The sequence below is a fragment of the Melanotaenia boesemani genome, chromosome 10, assembly GCF_017639745.1.
Source record: "Melanotaenia boesemani isolate fMelBoe1 chromosome 10, fMelBoe1.pri, whole genome shotgun sequence".
NCBI lineage: Eukaryota > Metazoa > Chordata > Actinopteri > Atheriniformes > Melanotaeniidae > Melanotaenia > Melanotaenia boesemani.
The window spans coordinates 14,105,058-14,124,845 of NC_055691.1; the positions used below are offsets into that span (position 1 = coordinate 14,105,058).

At 40.7% G+C, this 19,788-nt stretch overlaps 1 protein-coding gene across 2 annotated transcripts in view; it reads left to right on the top strand.

The window, feature by feature from the left end:
- Positions 1-19,788, top strand: part of cttnbp2 (cortactin binding protein 2) — a 103,954-nt gene that overhangs the window by 47,209 nt on the left and 36,957 nt on the right. For both annotated transcript variants that reach the window (XM_041996671.1, XM_041996672.1), the window contains exons 3-4: positions 8,396-8,626; positions 16,331-17,747. In XM_041996671.1, the coding sequence (XP_041852605.1) occupies positions 8,396-8,626; positions 16,331-17,747 (1,648 nt within the window). The remainder of the gene's footprint in view (positions 1-8,395; positions 8,627-16,330; positions 17,748-19,788) is intronic.

The following is a 19,788-nucleotide window of genomic DNA, read 5'->3' on the forward strand; positions in this document are numbered from 1 at the left end:
CAGAAAAGGTAAACATAGGGTAAGAGAATGGAGTATGGGGCAGTTTCTTTTTAATTTCTTAGAGAAGAGAGATGAGCCACACCCGAACTAATACACAGTTTGAGCTGATAGCAGCAGCAGTTGTTTGTAGGCAACACGTTAGAATTTATTTGGGGACAACACAGATTGATTACTATCAGAAATACATTTATGCCTTTACCTCAAATCATTTTATGTTACAGATCTCGTGATATAAAACATTTCCACTTTGTTTCAGTACTGTAGTTCTTTCCCAGTGATCAATCATGAAATATTTGGTATCAATGGATTTCTTACAACATAAGGATTGTGACATCATGGTACCTGAAAAAGTGAATGCACATGATACCAAAGTCTATAACGTTCATAAAATGATCTACTATCATTTCTTAAATTAATAAAATTAAACACAATGAGAACTTTAAAACTTTAAGGTCACAATGACAGATGAATAAGACTGATAATAACCCCTACTGTTGGTGCTTTTGAGTCAGATGAATCAGGAAGCTGTCCAGCCTGCATGTTATAAGATACAGAGTAGAATACGTTTACAGTAACACAGGAGGTTCAATACTAAACATGACTTGTGTTTTTTTGATGTTGCTATACATATATATTAAACCTTTCAGTACCACTGTAACATTGTAAGATCAAAGCAAAGCTACATGGTCCTCAGGTTCAGACCCAGCAGCAGCAGCAGGTCCACCATCATGTCCAGATGATCACTGAGCTCATGGAGGCAGTGAAGTTATTCCGTTTACAATCAATCATTGGTACCTGGTTCAAACAGTATAATCTTAGTATAACATACATAATGTTTTATTCTATTGTATGTTATGGTATGAGCAGGTTAGGATAATCTTGTATCTAGCTTGGATGGGGTCTGTCCTCCTTGTAGCAGAGAGAGAGATACAGAAGATGCAAGCAAAGAAATGAGAAGTGAAGGTTGCTCTGAAGCTAGTAATGAGGATGAGGAGAGAAGAGGAACAGGAAAGCAGTGAGAGGCTGAGCAATGTAGAAGAGTGTGTCTGCCAGAAGAACCAGGAAAATGGCCAGAGAAACCATTTTGCCATTTAGAGGTTTAACTAAGATTGTATTTATTACCTTAGTCTTGTACCATGGGAAAAGTATGTGTGAGAATTATCAATCAAATCCACATAGGTGCCCACCAAGATGGTTTGTACAAAGGGCCCAAAATGTCATGCTACGCCCCTAGGTAGGGTGGAGCAAGACCATTTAAGGGTTAAAAAGCAAATAAAATCATTTTAAAATGAATCCTAAAATATATGGGCAGACAGTGAAGGGAGGTTAAAATGTGTGAAATGTGCTCATGTTAGCGTGTGCCAGTTAAAAGCTGTGCAGCAGCGTTTTGCACCAACTGCAGATGAGCAATAACGGACTCACTAACCCGACATAAAGTGCAGTACAGTAATCCAGTCTAGTGGTCACAAAGGTGTAGATTACTGTCTCAAAGTGCTGTGCAAAAAGAATTGGTTTTATTTTCATTTTATTTTATTGGCTAGCTGTCTCAACTAACACAAGTATCTAATCTGCCAATCAAATAGCAGCAACTTCGTAGATTTAGGCATGTAGACATGGTTAAGGTGACTTGCTGAAGTTTAAACTGAGGATCAGAATGAGGAAGAAAGGGGACTTAAGGGATTTTGAACGTAGCATGGTTGTTGGTTGAGAATGGGAAGACTGGTTGGAGATGATAGAACAGTAACAGGAACTCAGATAAGCACTGGTCCCAACCAAGATCTGCAGAATAGCATCTCTGAACACACAACACGTCCAGCAGCCAGAAGACCACACCAGATTCCACGCCTCTGAGCTAAGAACAGGAAACTGAGGCTACAATTCACAGACTCACCAAGACTGGACACTAGAAGATGGAAAAATGTTGTCGACTCTGATGATTTCACATTTCTACTCATGGCTCATTCATCGGATTATTCTTTGTTGTGCTTTTGCAAAACCTTCTAGCCTTTTTTCCCCTGATTTGATCAACTGTTGCCAACTGTGCCTATCTCATCCTCTATGCCTCCATCCCGGTGAAGCCACCTGCCTTCTGCCTCTGACTATGAGTATTGCATAGGGCTGGGCGATATGGCCTAAAAATAAAATCTCAGATTGTTTGATAACCAAATCCGATTTCCGATTTTAATCGATTTTTTTTCTTTTCTTTTACAAAACATAAATAAACTAACATTTATTTGTTTAGATAGAAGAATGCCAGCAAAAATAAAGCATATATTGTCATAGCTTTTCTACCATATAAACGACTTCATATCTTACATAGAAATATGCGACACAATGCATCCGTTATCTCTTTCCATCTGGATCCTTATCATACAGGATCCACTGCAGAAATAATTCCCCTGATGAAGGTTGTCTCTTAACTAGGGTTTGTGGGTTAAGTTGACTTCTGCATCTCATAGAGAGCAGCATTTCACACTGCAGTTATACGCACAGCTAAATCCCAGGCTTGAGTGAAGGATCACTTCACTGAAAATCTATCAGACAAACACCGTTCTGGTGTGGAGGGAGGGCTAAGTCTGCTGCTAACTATAGAAGAAAAATCCAGATTTTCATAACAATAAATCTCCAGAAATGGAAAATTTGATTCATCGAGTTTATCGATTAATCGCCCAGCCCTAGTATTGCATATAGTGAACTTTTCCCAGGACCTGTGGAGCTTCTGTGATCATTGACTGCTGGCCTTACTTCTTCGGCCTGTTCCCTGTGGAGTTTTCTGCCTGCTTGGATTGTTAATCTGGTTTGGACTTTTTCCTCCAGCTCCCTTCATTCAGAACTTTTGTCTAAAAAAATCTTAGTGAGAACTGAGTCAGTTTGTCAGTGTGCTGCAACTGGGTCCAAACATCACCCACCACAGAAGAGTTTCCAAATGAGCTGCAACATTCAGATGCTAGGGTCAGAATGCGGTGGAAACATGAAAACATGGATCCTTCCTGCCCTGCATTGATAGTTCGAACTGCTGGGGGTGTAATGGTGTGGCGGGTGTCTGCATACTTTGGGCTCCTTGGTATCAACATGTCCTTAAACACCACAGACTACCTGAGTATTGTTGCTGACCACGTCTATACCTTTATGACCAGTGTACCATCTTCTGATGGCTACTTAAGGATAATGCACCATTTCACAAAAGTCTAATAATTTGTTATAGTTATCGAAACTGGTTTTTAGATGGACCAAAAATCTCTGAGGAATGTGCCACAAAGAATTAAGGCAGTTGTGAAGGAAAAACAGGGATAACAGCAAGGTGGACCTGATAAAGTAGTCGGTGAGTGTAGTTTTCCCATGTTCAATGTTCTTACACATTTGAACTTCACTGGCAGCGATAAAACAGGTAGAACAAACAAAACATGTCAACATTTTGGAGATGACTGTGAAAACTGATATTTAAGGGGAACTTCGAGGAGTAGATTTAATCAACCAGAAAGTCTGGAGTCAGCGTGTAAGATGCTTTTCATTTGGAAGTTAGGAGCAGCAGCTGGCTGTTGGCAGGCCAGTGGCGTTGGGTTCAGTGTAAATATTTACGTTAGGATACTGGGAGGTAAAGATGGCACTGCTTCGCTCCGGATTATTTACTCTAGAGCTCTCTGCAGGATTTCCTTTGGATGGTTCAGATGGTACGTTCACTGCAGATGGATATTACAGCTTCCGAGTGGCAGCGTCCGTTTCTTTCTACTGAGCAGGATTGGAAGTAGAAGTGTTGATATAAGTCAGTATAAATTGCACTTGTTGATTTCCGTTACCAATGTGTTAACTTTTGATGTTATTAATTACTATACTGGTTTAGTTTTAAGAATTTAAATTAAATGATAATTGTTTTACCAAACATAAATACCCCAAACTTTTTTTTTCCAGAAAAAAAACTATTTTAAGGCAGAAGCTTGAACTTAAGTAACCCTTAACAAACATTTCTCTCATTTTTTATTTTTATTTTTTATCACCAAATAATGACATGATTAAAGACAAAAATATTATCTAATTATCGACTTTGTTGTTTTAACTTAACTTATAAATACTTAAAAGGCAAGTGGTAATTTTCTGTCTTTATTAAAATATAAATAAAGAGAAAATAAAACCCTTCAATTTCATTTCCGTCTGTTCAGTCGATCCAGGTCAAATTTTTTGTTGTGTATGTTTTTTCTCAGTGGTTTTTTTCCCCCCCCCCCCCCCCCCCCAATCGCCCTCACACACACCTACCTTTTCCTCAGCGGTGTGTTTATGTTGGCCATCAGCATGGAGAACTGCCTCAGCCTTCTGAGGATTCACCATTAATCTCTGTGCTATGCTGTCTTTGCTTGCATGTTGGAGTTACTTTTCAGGTCTCCTTCTTTGGCAAAGCATCTCATCCTTGTTTTCTGTTCATCTGGCTCTCTCATCTCCACTTTCAATGTTAAAGTCTCTTTTTAAGCTGGGGTGTTTGGTCTCTGTGCAGCCTGGCGGGTTTGGTTGGATGTTATTTGATCGTTGCATTGCTATGAAGAGTCATTTAGTTGCAGTTAGAATGATAAAAAGGACTGACATGGCTCTTGTTACAAGAAGACCTACCTATGCCAGAAAACTGTAATTAAGGTAAACTATAAATGTCGTAACATACGTTTTTTTTCTAAAAATTAAGGTATTTCGAATTGGGTGGTTTGCACATGACTAAAGTAAAACTCAGGCTGTTCAGATGGAGGATTCTTTCTTTCAGATTATACAAGTTAAAAAAGAAGTGGCGTCCCTCTAGGTTCTGTGCTGGGGCCATTATTACTCAGTATTTTCATGACGTATCCGAGACTGAATATTCCACACCCAACTTTTCATTTCTACGCTGATGAAACTGTCATATACTGTGCAGCAGCCACTCCTGCTGAAAGCATGTTCGTATTTTTACAACTTGTGTTTAGCAGTACACAAAAACAACTTTGTTATTATCAGCAACAATCTAAATGCAGGTAACACACATCTATGTTTTTTAACACTTTACTAACTAAATCAGTTCTGTCTGAGAAAATCGTGACATGAAATGGTCAACAATTTGATTTTATGTCTACCTTTAAATATTTTTATCTGATGACCAGTTGTCTTTTAAGGAGCACATTAAGTATGTTGTAAAAACAAAATAAATACAAAAAGAGTTTCAATTACTATAGAAACAAGTCTTGCTTTTTCTTTTTGTGTAAAACAGATATAAGTGGAAATAAATTTGCCTGTTACTGACAATGGAAATGAGAAGAAGTATTCATGTGCATCACACCAGTACCATGGACCCCTAATGTTTTTTATAAACAGTAAAGTAAAAGTAAAATTTTATTTTTATAGCACCTATCAAGATAAAAATCACGAAGTGCTTCACAAATGAAAAACAAGTCAGTCCCTCCAGGATTTCAGTGTTTTTTTTTTTGTTTTTTTTGTTTTGTTTTGTTTTTTGTGTGTGTGTGTGTGTGTGTTAATGTTCTCACCAAAAATTATTTTAAGGCAGCTTTTGTGAAAAGTTGTGGCAAATGTGCTGTGGTTTTTAGTGTTTTTTGTCTTGCAAAAGTACTCCCTGGGACAACATTTCACCATTCAGCAAAGTGCTCTTGATGCTCTTGAAGCTGCAACTATTGTTAACGGGCATTTACAGCATATCTGAATGATATACTCATCATGGTGATTTTTCTCATCTCTTTGTGCATTTCAGATCTTCTCTGGTGGTGTTTTCTGGTAGAAAAATGTTTGTGAGTTGATAAATTATGTTTGTTTTCCACCACAGTGTTGCACAGCTTACAGTAAGTAAGTATTTTCAGGCTCTGGGACATTTTTTGGACTGTAAAAGCAGGTCAGAGATAGAAGGGGTAACACTGAGCAACAAGCCCCCAGCTGGGATTCAAACCTGCTCCGGCTTCTTTGAGGGGCTGTGGTCTCTGTATGGGAGGCTGTTTCTCAACCAGTTGAGCAGGTAACACAGGGAAGTGCTGAGATTTTTTCAAAGTTGCATTAAAATGACGGTGACTGGACAAAATTGCAAGGATAAGACAATACCATTGTGTTAACTGGACATCTTTGGTCAATAGTATGTATTTATTTACAAGAGCATTCTGGGAATAATTCCTTCAAATTTTTCTTGTCTTTTTAACAAGGAAACGTCAAAATCTCCTATCTGGACTGAACTGATCTGGACAGGAAAGCATTCAGGCTTTTGGCACCAAGTGTTGGAAATAAATCTCAATCTGAACTTGAACTTTGGGCCTTTGTTACATTAAAGGAGTTTAAAGTGTTTTGTGGTCAAATTTTAACATTGTTAATGTAATCTGTTTATTGTTTTAACGTAGGGCTGCTCGATTATGGGAAAAATGATAATCACGATTATTTTGATTGAAATTGAGATCGCGATTATTTAACACAATTAGAGAAAGAGAGAGGGCACGCGGGGTTGGGGGTGGGGTGGGTGTATGTGTGTTGGGGGTGGGGCGGGGGGGTCAGTGTGACATTTGAAATTTGTCTGTGGTAATACAGACTAGTTTCTTTCCACCAGGTCCCCGTAGCTATTGTTTGTCTCAGACCAGCAGCTACGTTCTGCCCGGTGTGATCTGGAAAAACATTAGTCTGGAGACATTTTGTTTTCACGTCGAAATCTGCGTCAATCAAATGTAGCGCGGCATTAATATACGGCTCTATGGTGCGGCTTGACCACAGGTCTGCAGCGGTGGCAAAAACATTGGACTTTAGCGACGTTCGTCACAACACCCTCATCATCCAGGGCAGGGACAGATACTCCACTAACATGGAGACGAGATGGCCGCGAAGCTGTTTGTCCAACGTGTTGATGAATTTCTTAAATCCCGAGTTGTTCACTGTGTTAACTGAGAAAAAGTTCTGTTTGTTTATAACGTTTATCTCTCTGTGTCTCTGGATTATTTAGTCGCGACTCACAAAAATTGAACATTTTTCTATTTTCTTGTGTTGGGTCGCAAGCCCCCCGTGAACGAGCGCAACATTTCACTTGCGGGAATGTCACCTGTCGGTTGGCTGGAGGAGGGCAGCGATTTTCGCCTCATCACGCAAGTTTGATAGAAAATGAATGGAGAAGGAGCGACTTCGCCTCCCGTGTGTCCAGCCCATAATTGGTGAAATGTTTGCAACTGGGGCTAAATAAAACTAAAGCAGTCGGGGCTGTGGGAGGAGTCTGCAGCAGAGCGCTGTAATGTCTGCTGTGCTCGATTTGCAACTGAAAACAGCACAAGAGGAAACTGCGAAGGACAAAAATAATCGGATCCTTTCATTTTTATGATTGTTAAAAAACCCAGATCGTAATCGCGATTAAAATTCAATTAATTGCCCAGCCGTATTTTAACGTAACTGTACTTCTATTCTCTTAAGCAGCTCTTCCTTGTGAAAGAGATTCTTGCTCGCAATGAGATTAACCCGGTAAAATAAAAGCTAACCGGATAAAATAAAATAAAAAAATGATTGAAAAATAAAGATTCCACAGGACAGTTTTTTAAAGTTGTTCACTGCAAACAGTGAGACAATGCATGGTCCGGATTCATATGCTGTGACAGTCAGCATTCAGTTTACATTCCCCTGGAAGTCAAACCTGGAAGACGGATGATAAACATTAGAGGCTGCAGCTGTGGAGTTGAGGAATTTTCCAGTCATGGTGGAGGCTGACAGTGAGCTGAGGATCATCTACTTCATTTATCTTCAAAGGATTTTATATTATTTCTTTCATGTCCTCAGTATACTTCCATGGCTTCATTTCTCAGCAATGGTGGTTCCTCACTGAAAGCACCAAACAGTATATATTCACGTTATATTTATTCCTGTGTACTCACCGTTGTTTTGATCAGTTAAATGTTAAATGATGTATTTCTTCTCCATAATTGTAAGTAGCTTATTTTTCTTTTGTAATTTAATCCTACAGCTATGTCACATTAGGTAGCTACTCTCCAACACTGCCTGCTATCAAACCCTCGGCCTCCATCTTCATCTTCTTCTGTCACTGTAACCTGAGAGCTGCTGGTGTGGAGTGCTTGTGGAGTCATGCAGGCGATTGGGCTCACAGACGAGTGCTGATGGTTCAGAGGCCACAGCCTTGGCTTCATTGACCAAGCTGTTCTTTTTTTGAACCTCTATGGTTGAGAAGGGAGCTGAGAGCAAAGCTAGCCTCAGAACGGATGCTGATGATCAGTGAAGGGGTTGAAAAAATTATTTTGAATAGTTCAGTCTGCATTTGAAGCATCATGTCTATTAAACAACAGAAGTGTGAAGAAGTAGCATCATTACAATCCCTGATCCACTTGACATCAAAATGGAGTTAGAATCATTTTCATGCTGATGCTGAACACTTTAAATAGCTGCTTCTCTCTTTTTTCTCCAGGCTCAGAGAAAGGAGGTGTTTCTGCAGGAGCGCTATGGCCACTACAGCCTAACAGACCCCTTTCTGGCACTTCAGAGGGACTTTGAGTGCAGGGTCCCTGGTGGGGACAAAGAACGACGGCCGCTGGGGTCCAGCCCAATCTCAGTCCTTGAGGCCGTCATGGCGCACTGCAGGAAGATGCAGGAGCGCATGTCAGCCCAGCTAGCTGCTGCTGAGAGCCGGCAGAAGAGGGTAAGACACCGAGGATGAGGAGGAGATTTTCTGTTGGGAACAAAATCAAGACCATGTAAAGGCTGCCAAAATATAATGGTCCCTAAATCATTTTAAACATTTTCTAAATGAAGAAAAATTTATAACTTTTTTATGTTAATTTTTTTTAAAGTTAAATGTAATTAAAAAGTGGTGTTTCCTTTATTAGGATTGCAGTGTGTGTATCATGATCTTGCATTTTCTTTTCTGTTTCTATTTTTCTAAGTGACATTTGATTTTCCTGATTTCACACAATTAGCCCAATAACAAACAGAGCCGGGTAGAAAAAACTGGAGCAATATAAAGCTAAATATGGGTCACAGACTGTTACCTTCCTTCACTCTTAATAATCTCTGAGTGGAATAAAGCAAGCTGAACTGATAACGGCTCACAAACTCACAGCCAAAAAGTTCCGCTTCCTTTTGTCCAACCCTGTTGTGTTTAGCTTTAATTCTTTCTGTCCTCATATTGTATTGAAATTGACTCTGACATGAAACCGTCATTAAGTGTCTTTAGCTGAAGTGGTGGCATTGGAAGCAAATTCAGGTAATCACCATGGGTCAATAATCATGATTAATTACAAGAGTTAACCGAAGCTTTAATGAAGATTCAACCAACAGCTTTCACTCAGGAACTTTCCCCTTGCGTTGGACCACCAGACTGAACTGTTCTCACTTTGCTGTAGCAGCAGGAAAAATCCAGCACTTTTGACAACATGCATCATTTATCGGCTTGTGTTTATGTAACGTCAGATTCATGGCACTGACTCTGCAGTCATGTTAAATGAAGGCAAATTAAAGCTGAAGGTAACATTAGAAGATGTGGAAAAGATTTATTGGCCACGGTTACGTGATGTTTTTTTTATTTGGAATGAATTAGTCAGAAATGAATCATTCGAAATTAAAGTATTCTCCTTCGGGTTTACATGGAAAACACATTTATTCGCCTTTATTCAATTTTGCTTAATCAGGGTGCTGGGGAGGGTTCTAATTGGACGGAGCGGATGTGACATATTTACATCTACCGTAAGAAAACAAACTCCAGATCCTGCTTCTTATCTTTTTGTCTACAACATGGAAGACCACATAATAAGAACTATTTTCTCTTTGATTTTGATTATAGTTTTATAGCAGCAGCTTGACACTAGAATACAACTTCACTTTGGTCAGCTGAGAAGGAGAAGGGAGATAAAGTACCATATGTGCATCATCGTGACAGGACAAGGGAACGAGCATGCGAAGAACAATTGGAATTAATTTAAAACCAAATGAAACTATACATCAGGGGTATTCAACTAAAATTTAAAGAGGTCCAGTTAGAGAAAAACTTGTGCCTCACAGATAAAAAGGTTTTTTGAGGGGCTGCATCATATCCAATCTTTATTATATATGTATTTTACACATCTCCTATTTATTCGTGGGCATTGTCACTGTTGCTCTGTCAAGTGAAGTTGAACGTGCATGTGGGTAAGGGCGTGCTGGTGTTACACCAAAATCTGTGACCCATCAGAATCTGTGACCACAGTGATAGCATGCATTTCTCTGCATGTACATCTTAGAACACAAGTGAAGTCTTGAAAACTTCTATTTAAGTCTGAGTTCATTATAATGCAGGTACACATTCTGTTGGCTATCAGAAACTGTGACCTGGATCACCCTTCTTATGGTCTCTAATATAATATCCGATATAGGAATTATTCAGTGTGGATTTAAAACCAGAATAAACCAGGTACTTACTTCAGATTTAAGTTTAGCTCATAATGGCCATTTTCATTCGGAATTAGGTGTTTACACGGTCATTTTAAAGGGGATTTAATTTTTATTCTGAATTAAAAGAGAATTAAAACTCTTATGTAAACGTGACCATTGTCTGTTTGGTCAAAAATTTTCTTTATTCACACACAAATCTCTATAGCTGAATTCTTACATAGGAACATGTGGGACAGAGAAAGTTGTCCTTGTCAGGTGTGTGTTTGTAATTTTTGGTAAATAAGTGGCTGTTTGCAGTATTTCTTTGTAGTCCTAAGTCTCCCCTTTCTCTCTTGCTGTTTAGTCTTCCTTCTCTGAGCTCAGGATATACATGTGTGGCAGTATTTGTACATACTGTGAGGCTGGCAATGCCTGAGTTTGTGTAATCATAAGAAAAGAAAAAAAAACTAACACACTCTCCTACATGTGCATAGATGAAGAGGTTTGGACGAAAGAAGGATTTTGGACTGTGATATGTGTGTGTGTTTTTCTTACAATGTGAATAAACGTAGGCTGAGATTGACTGTGTAGTACACTAAACTTTCTTCAGTCTTTATTTTGATGCTCTACCCCATATAAATGCTAACTATTATTTTCTTTTGTCAACATTTAGCAGCCAACTGACTTTTCTCCCATGCAGTTTGCAAACTTACTAATGTTAAAGCTAAGATAGGCAGAATTTTCTAAAATAAAATAAAAATTAAAAAATAAACTTAGCTGTTCAGATAATGAACAAGGCTTGTATTTGTGTAAATTTATTAAGACACACTAACAAATTTTATCTATTCACATAAAGTCAAGAGAAGTATTAAAGATGCTTTATTTGTTTAGGTTTAGTCTTATTTGACCAAAAGCACTTTCACACCCAGTCACATAGTGAGTGCTTCTGTACACAATTATACCCTGATGGTGTCATTGCGAGGTAATGTGGAGTTCAGTGTCTGGCTCAAGGACACACTTCAGCATATAGACTGTGGAGCCAGGAATTGATCCACTGACCTTCCAGTTGGTGTATGACTTCTCTTCCCTTATGAGCTACAGCAAAGGCTTTATCCACATGTTATCCTCCATGTTTGCCTTTGTTCCAGCAGCATGGAGGCATGAAATTTACCACATTTGACTTTAATTTAACATTGTCCAACCAAGTGTTTGTCAGAGGTTGTGTACAGTCTAGGATTTATTTTCATCATGATACTGATTAGAAGATTGTTTTCAATCCAAAAACATATCAAAATATACAGTAACATAAAATAACTTCAAAGTTTTAATAAAATCACATTTAGCTTACAGACTGAAGCTGCTCTGATAGACAGGCGGTGATGAGGAAAATAAAACCAAGTGATTGTGACAGTGGGAGCAGCTTTGGTGACGTTTTTTACTTCTGATTACTATTCTCCTTTTTCTGTCCCTTCCGGTCAGGTCCAGCAAGATTATGTAAATTCCATAATTAAAAAAATAATAAGATTCTTAAAAATAAATAAATAATATATTTAAAAAATCTGATAATCAAGAGGAGTTTTATACCCATTAGGCTCCCCTTGGGAAAGCAAATTTGTTTGGCACAACACAGCAGCCAGATCATCATTCTGCTGCTACCATGCTGAGCAGGACAAGTTAAGAGCATTTAATCAGCAAAGCTCCGGCCGATTTGGATTATTTTGAATGGAACTATAATTGGCCAATTTAATTGGCTGGCCAATCAATCAGTTGGCTGTAATTAAGCAACGCGTATGAACTTATATGGTGTAGATTTGCTAGTTTCAGACTTCCATTCTTTCACAGAGTTTCTGAGAAATATTCCTGCAATGGGAAGGATTTGAGCTTTTGAGAGGTGTTAAAGTAACACCGGACTTTATTCTTTACCTGCTTATCCTCATCTGGCGACAGACAGCAGCTCAAATTGTAGCAGCAGCAACTTCCTGCAGCTGCCACAACCTGCCGCGAGTCTCCACAGCTTTCCAGAGCTGTTGACAGGCCAGCGTAACAGCGTTAACGGTTCAGACTGATACGTTCAGGACCACCTGGTTCATGTGTAGCTGAGGAGATTCAGGAGTGTACCACACCTCCCACTCCAACCCTTGCAGTTTCAGGCATTTTTCAAAATTTGGTAGTGAGTGGAGTTACACAAAAAGTAGGGGGTGTAGTTACACTATACCTGGATCTTCTGCAGTAACACTCTTTTAACATGATCACCAGGAATTACTTTTCATTGTAAGAATGAACTGTTTGTTCATGTTTTTCTTTTATTTCAGGCCGTTGTTATTCATAGCATTGTTATCCTAGCCTATATTAATGATTATACGTTCAAAATAGCCACTGTGTTTCAGCTGCAGCGTCATGCAGAGTGTTAGAAGAAAAAGTTTCTCAGCCTCGGGACACTGCTGGGTCATCAAACTTGTCTTGAACGTGGAATTTTAAGGTCGGAAAGTTACATAATGGACCTTTAATTTGCCATTAGATTGCAATTGTGACAAGTCCAAATGAATTTAGGCTCTAACCACTGAAACTACTGCTCACCTTCATCATCTTGTGATGTTAAGAAAATAAAACTTATCTTGTGACTACTATTCATAGCAGAAGGTTATCTTAAGAGAACGAAAAGCTGTTTTCTCAACATAAGAAAACTATTTGCTATGATGTGAAAAGAACATTTATGATCCTGATAATTAACTTTAGTTAATTAGTTTAAATTGTTTAGTTTAAAAAGAAAATACTTATGTTAAGTTTTATGCTCTGGCTGGAATTTAGCTAAGCTAAAAATGTCATTTTAGTGTAAGTCAAAAGATTTGGTTTCCTTGCTGATAAACACTCAGAAGTGATCAGGGATTAAATTGAAAAGACGATTCTGTACTATTTGTTGGTTTCGTTAGCTTGGCAGTTATACTCTATGGACTGCTTCATATGAATACAGTTATTAAAACCAGGACTAATGTGGATCATATAATAAATTTGTTTTAACTGGATTAAAACTGAATTACAATTAATGGGATTGAATTGAACTGCATCTGAAAAAGGGCCCTTATAGATGAATCTGAATTGAATTGAGTTGCAGATCAGAAAGAGACTGACCTCTAACTGTAACGTCTAAACAGTTTTACTTTAAAGTAAATCTTCATGTCACCAAGGATTACTCTGTTGTTCCCAAACCGGTTAACGTCTCAGCTCAGACATGTGAGGTAGGAATGACGAGTTTCCCGGGAACTTTTGAAATGAGCAGTGACTCCAGAGTCATCGGGGATCCTCTGGTTGCCGGGTAGAGTGAGCTTCACTTGGACTATCTGTGCTATCTTTATCCCTCCATCCATTTCTGCCGTTGCCGTCCGGCTGTGAGTAAGCTGTTGAATTATCCATGATGTTTCAGGAAAGCTGAAGGCGGCAGGATCAGTGTGTTTCTATAATAACGACACCCCTGCTCACCTCATCTTCTTTTCCATAAATCAGTCATGAAGTCAGAGGAACATTCACCCACATCCCTGTGCTTAAATTGTTAGGAAAAGAATGTTTGTGTTTTTATACTGTTTATACTGTGTTGTAACTGTTAACCCCCACCACCACCACCACACACACACACACACACACACCTTTGCCTCTCATCCCTACTCTTGAGAGTAGCCGAATAAACTGCCTTCTTTTGCTATAATGCCAGAGGGTGACTTAGTGCTGTGCAGGTATGATGATTAAATATTTCACTTAGCCACATCAAGGGAGCAGCAATGCCACCCCAGGTGCCTCCATCGTACCTCGAGAGAAATAACTTCTACTTGAGTGTCTCCCTTTGTTTCACTCCTGTGGGAGATGGCAGAACAAGCTCAAAGTATTCACCTACAAGTATGAGCAGCAAACAGTGCAGCATTAAATTATATCAGACAAGGAAGATGTTCACAGTAGAGGTTTAGGTAGAATAATCCTGTCCGGTTTCAGTCTGTGCCTCCAAGTGTGTCATCACCTTTACATCATTCCTAAATTTACTCCATAGGCAACAGATACAGTATAATCCTCACCCAATTAGCAGCTAGTTGTAGCACCTTCTTTTGAGTAACAACTGGCACTCTCTCTTATAAACCCTGTGCTCCCCCTCCTCCACATCCGCTGGTGGTGGTGTGCAGTCCCTGATTGCTTTGGGCTGGCAAAGTGTGTGTGTGTGTGGGTGTGTGTGTGTGTGTGGGGGGGGGGGGGGGGGGGGATGGGGATTTAAACGTATTAAAGGAATGGATGCTTCTCAACTGGATAAAGAGTAGTAGTTAACCTCTGTTACTGTCTGTGAAGCCAGCTCTGTGCTAACAATAGCAGGTGCTCCAGATATAGAGGCCAGGGCTGTGACAAGTCATCGAAATACAACCATAGGCAGAGACACTGTGTCTCTCTGGACTCTTTCCACATTATGTGGTTTAATAAAAATATCTGTACTTCATTGCCTGGCTCGTTTGATTCATTTGGCCTGTCGCTGCCATCTTTGAAAAAATGCCTCTGACTTATTGAACTCAGCATGAACATGTGGATCACTGTGGTCTGCAGGTGAAAAATGATTCAGGGTTGCATGTGATGGTGTTGCAGATTGAGAGTCAGTCACAGATGTGATGGTGATGCACATCATCGTGGTATTAACTTCATCTTCCTAGTACCAGGTTGGACCTCTCTTTCCTGCTCATACCTTAATTCTTGGTGTCATAAACTCAACAAGATGGTGGAAACATTCCTCAGAAGTTTTGCACCATATTGACATGACAGCCTTTTACAGTTTCTGCAGATTTGTCGACTGCACAAGCTCTGCCAGCTTATCGGCTTTTCCTCCAGACACTCAGTTGTTTCTAGTTGCGAACTCGTAAGTTGAAACTCGTCCTCAAAAAATGCACTTTAAATAAACCGGGATCTTGTCCTCCATCCATTTAGTTAAAACATGGAGTTAATTTTGTTGAAGTAAAATAAATGTCTGTGGGTGCACACCGATTGGAACATACGCTGAATGGAAGTGCGTAACACTGCATGTATCTTCCACCAATCAGAGTTGTTCCACTTAAAGTCCCACCCCTCAAAGTCAATCTCCTCTTCTAGGGCCTTTTTTAAGGGAAAGTTTGGGAGTGAGGGAGAGTTTTTTTATCCAGGTAATGTCAATGGAAATGTGTTTTAAGATCCCAGGTAAATTTAAAAAGTTCCAGCAGTGGGAAAGGGATAATTCAAAGGTAGGCTGTACTGTTAAAACCATCCTCACTTAGAACTAAGAGTCCCAAAGTGTTCCAAAAAATATCCCCTACCAACAACAGCAGCAGCCTGAACCATCTGAATTGGGTGTAGCAGCTAAAAAATGGACACTCTTCGATGTTAGACAGCTTGTGTTTGTTCAGAGACGTTATTCTGCAAACCTTGGTTGGAACTAGAGCTTATTTGACTTCCTGTTGCCTTTCTGTCCAGTCCAACCAGTCCGCCCATTCTCTTCTGACCTCTGACATCAACAAAATATTTCAGTCCAGACAACTGCTGCTCACTTGATATTTATCTTCTTTTTCAGACCATTCTCTGTAAACCCTAGAGATGGTTGTGTGTTGTGATCACATGTGATGCCAGTGGTGCAGTTTCTGAAATACTCAGACCAACAACCAACCCTTTCTTCCTCTCATGCAGTTTGAACTTCAGCAGGTCGTCTTGACCATGTCTACATGACTAAATATACTGAGTGGCTGCTATGTGCTTGGCTGATTAGATATTTGTGTTAAGGAATTGAACATGTGAGCCTAATAAAGTGGTCGGTTAGTGTATCTGCACTTTAAATACTGCGTCCAGAAAATTATACTTTATGCTTTATTTTTAAAGAATTGTTTGATTTATGACATGAAATGTCAGAAGGAAACTGTTAATCACTGCCTTTTCCTTCCTTTCCCATAATTTCTCTAGTGTGTTTGTTAAATACGTACAACTCTCTGACTTTGTCTCTGTTTTCTAGCTGGAGATGGAGAAGCTGCAGCTCCAGAGTCTGGAGCAGGAGCACCGCAAGCTGACGGCGCAGCTAAAGGATGAGCGCGAGAAGAACAAGCATATTGTCATGATGCTGGTGCGTGAGTGCAAGCAGCTCGCCACACGAGTGGTGGAGGAGTCGCAGCGCTTTGACGAGCTCCAGGCTCGCCTGGATGAGGAGAGTCGCACTTCTGGTCAGCTGCAGGAGGAGCTGAGCACCGAGCGCCAGCGGAGCCAACAGATGGAGGCTAAGATGGAAAAGCAGCTGTCTGAGTTTGACACGGAGCGCGAGCAGCTGCGTGCCAGGCTGAGCCGAGAGGAGGCCGAGAGCCAGAGCCTGCGGCAGCAGGTGGAGCAGCTCAGAACTGAACAGGGCGATGGGAAGGAGGCTGCTGCTGGAGTTGCTGGAGGTGCTGGAGCTGAACCCGCTGCTGCCACCAGCACACCACCTAAACCTAAAGCTCTCACGTCCGTTTCCGTAGCCACAGATCCCATTAGCTCTCGAACAGCATCTTGCCAAACAGACCTGCCACCTGTTGAGGTTGAGGGTACTAAGAAGACCCCCCTCACTATACCTGTCAAACCAACCCCTGCCAACTATGTGGGCCTGAGCTTGCCAAAGACAGCTGGCCGGGGGATCGTCCACAGTAGCTCAGGTGGACTGGCACAGACAGAAAATGGCTCAGAGGGCCAACCCCCTCACGGCTTGCCCACCGGGGTGAGCCCCCGTGTCCAGGCAGCTCGATACAAGTTTCAGGAACAGGACCAAAATGGCACGGCATCCCAGAGTCCTCCTGCCCGGGACCTTTCCCCCACCAACCGTGACAACTTTGCAGCCAAGCAACAAGCACGTCACACTGTCACACAGGTTCTATCACGCTTCACCAGCCCTCCTGCAGGTGGACCCCTCCGTCCAGGCCTGCCCCACTCTGCCTCAGAGGGGGGCCCTTTTCCCAGCCGCCTGAGTCATCCTATTGGCATCAAGTCCCCTACAGTGACCAGGATCGACAGGGGGAATCCTCCCCCCATACCTCCCAAAAAGCCAGGGCTATCTCAAACCCCCTCTCCCCCTCACCCACCCATCAAGGTGATGGGGGACAGCAGTCGTTCCCCTGGGGCTGGGCTGAAACCAGCCACGCCTCAGCTGCCACCCAAACCCGCACTGGACCTGGTCCCAGCCCTGACAGCCTCTCAGGTGGGTGCCTGCCCCCCGTCCCCGGGGCCTTGCAGTCGCCCCCAGCGGCAGCCAGCAGCAGCATGTACAGAGTGCCCCCCAGTCATCAGCCCTGCCACCACTGTCAGTAGCCCCCCCCTCATAAACCCCTCCTCCACCTCCTCCTCCATTAGTGCTTCATCCTTTCGTAGCCCCCGTGCCTCCGCAGGCAGCCCCCTGGCAACAGCATCAGGTAAAGGGGCTCCTCCATGCTCCGTCTCCCTCCAGTTCTCTTTTCTTTCCAAGGTGCTTATCTAGCCTAGGATAGCACAGATTAGCATCCAGGTTACAGGGAATAAGAAGGTACCAGGGGCCAGTCCGCTGTATGTCTCTGACTCTCCTTTCACTTCAAATTAACTTAAAGATCTGATGTTCCTGACTGCATTCTCTCTCCACTTATCGCTCTTTCCCTCCCTGTAATATGGCCTCTTACTGGGCACCACTCGTCTCCTCTGTTGTCACGGTAGCCACATTAGGCAGCAGACACTGACAACATGTCGCTAACAGGAGAATTTCAGGGCAACTGAATGTCAGGGTGAACTAAGTCAGACCCCCCAGATTGGGTTTGTTGACCTTCTTACCAGTAACCCCTATTCTTTCTGAAGCTGATGCCAGAGGCTGCTTTCTCCTTCCCTTCTCTTTTCTTCCATCCCTTGTAGCATGGCATGATCACTCTTCCACCTCCCATTTCATCTCCCATTAACATGTACCTCTGACCATTTTTTGACAGTAATATAAATGTTAAGATTTATATTCTCTTTGTATTTTGCTTTTTAGTGTTCAGCTGAACGCAGCATGATTGAAGATAATTCCAGTTTCTTATTTCTAGCAGAAAATCTGCCATTAGTTTTATATATAAGATAGCTGCCTTATTGACCTTTTAGTATGTTGTGTTATGTTGAATCTAAAAGACGTGATTGTAAAAACTATAAAAACAAGACCCAAAACTGGAAATATCCTTAAATATATCCATGAGATTTTGCATCCTTTAAAGTCCTGATTTTTGTGCATGTAAATGTATCTTGTTTTCATACTGTATAGCTGTTCTATCTACCCATAAACATATTTTGCTGAGAACAAAATAATTCAGTTTCATAAAGAGTGTTAAGACTAGAGCACCTGCACACTGAAAATCTTAACCATGTGCTCATTTTAATACTGTGACCTGCTGATATGGCCATATCTAAAAACATGAACCAGTTCTAGCCCTCCAAAATGTTAAATGGCATTTCGAAGCTTGTATTTAATTTGCTTAAACCTATGACTTCTGGTGAAACACTAGTTGCCAACCTTTTCAAAACATTACATTAGATTGCAGCAATGGCTGCCATGATCTTGTCTGTAAGATTGGGTGCTCTACTTTTTCTCTACTCTTTTGTATCTTTGCGTTCTTGTCTATGAGATGAAGGACACACTGAAAACTCACTTTTTCTAGCTTACTTTTAACCCATGCATTTCAGAAACTCACACAGCAAGGCAAAATATTTAGTAGTTGTAGAGCAGTTGGTTTTAGTAATAAGAGATCTTTTCTGTTCTTTTCTTCATCTGTATGTCTGTCTGTATTTAAAAACCCAAATATTTCTGTTTGCTGTTGTGTAGCATGTGAGTATTGTGGGTGGCATTGTACTCTAAAATGAGTATGTATCATCCTAATATATTAATGTGTAAAATGACAAGCTCTTTTCCTGAGAACACAGCTTGCTTCACAAGCTGCTTAATTTGCAGACATTCTTCACTGTGTTTGTCTCACCAAAGGAAATCCTGTTTGGGATTGCTTTTCTGGAGAAGGGGAAAATAAATTGCATATACTTCAGGTTAAAAACCTGTTAGCAGTATAAAAAAAAACAAAAAAAAAAAACCAAATCTTAACTTTGCCAAACTTTTTCAGCTTATGTCGTACAGCCAAGCATGAGTGAAATCCAGGCAGCGATGCCACACTGGAAATGTTAAAGTATTGTACCAGAAGCTCAGAATTATCGCATTTTTAGGAAAATTATCACACACGCCCGATTTGTATCCTAACGTGGCTCAATACTTTCAGCTTAATAACACTATATCAAAGCCTGTTAATATCAAAATCTATAAAGTAGGTTTAGCTTTAAAGAATCTAACAGGATGAACCCCAGGCCTGAACTGTACAGCACGTAATATTAGTTAGTTTTCTTTTCTTTCTTTTAGTAAATCATTGCGAAGCCAGTTTACCTCAGTAAACATGATATGCCAACATCAATATT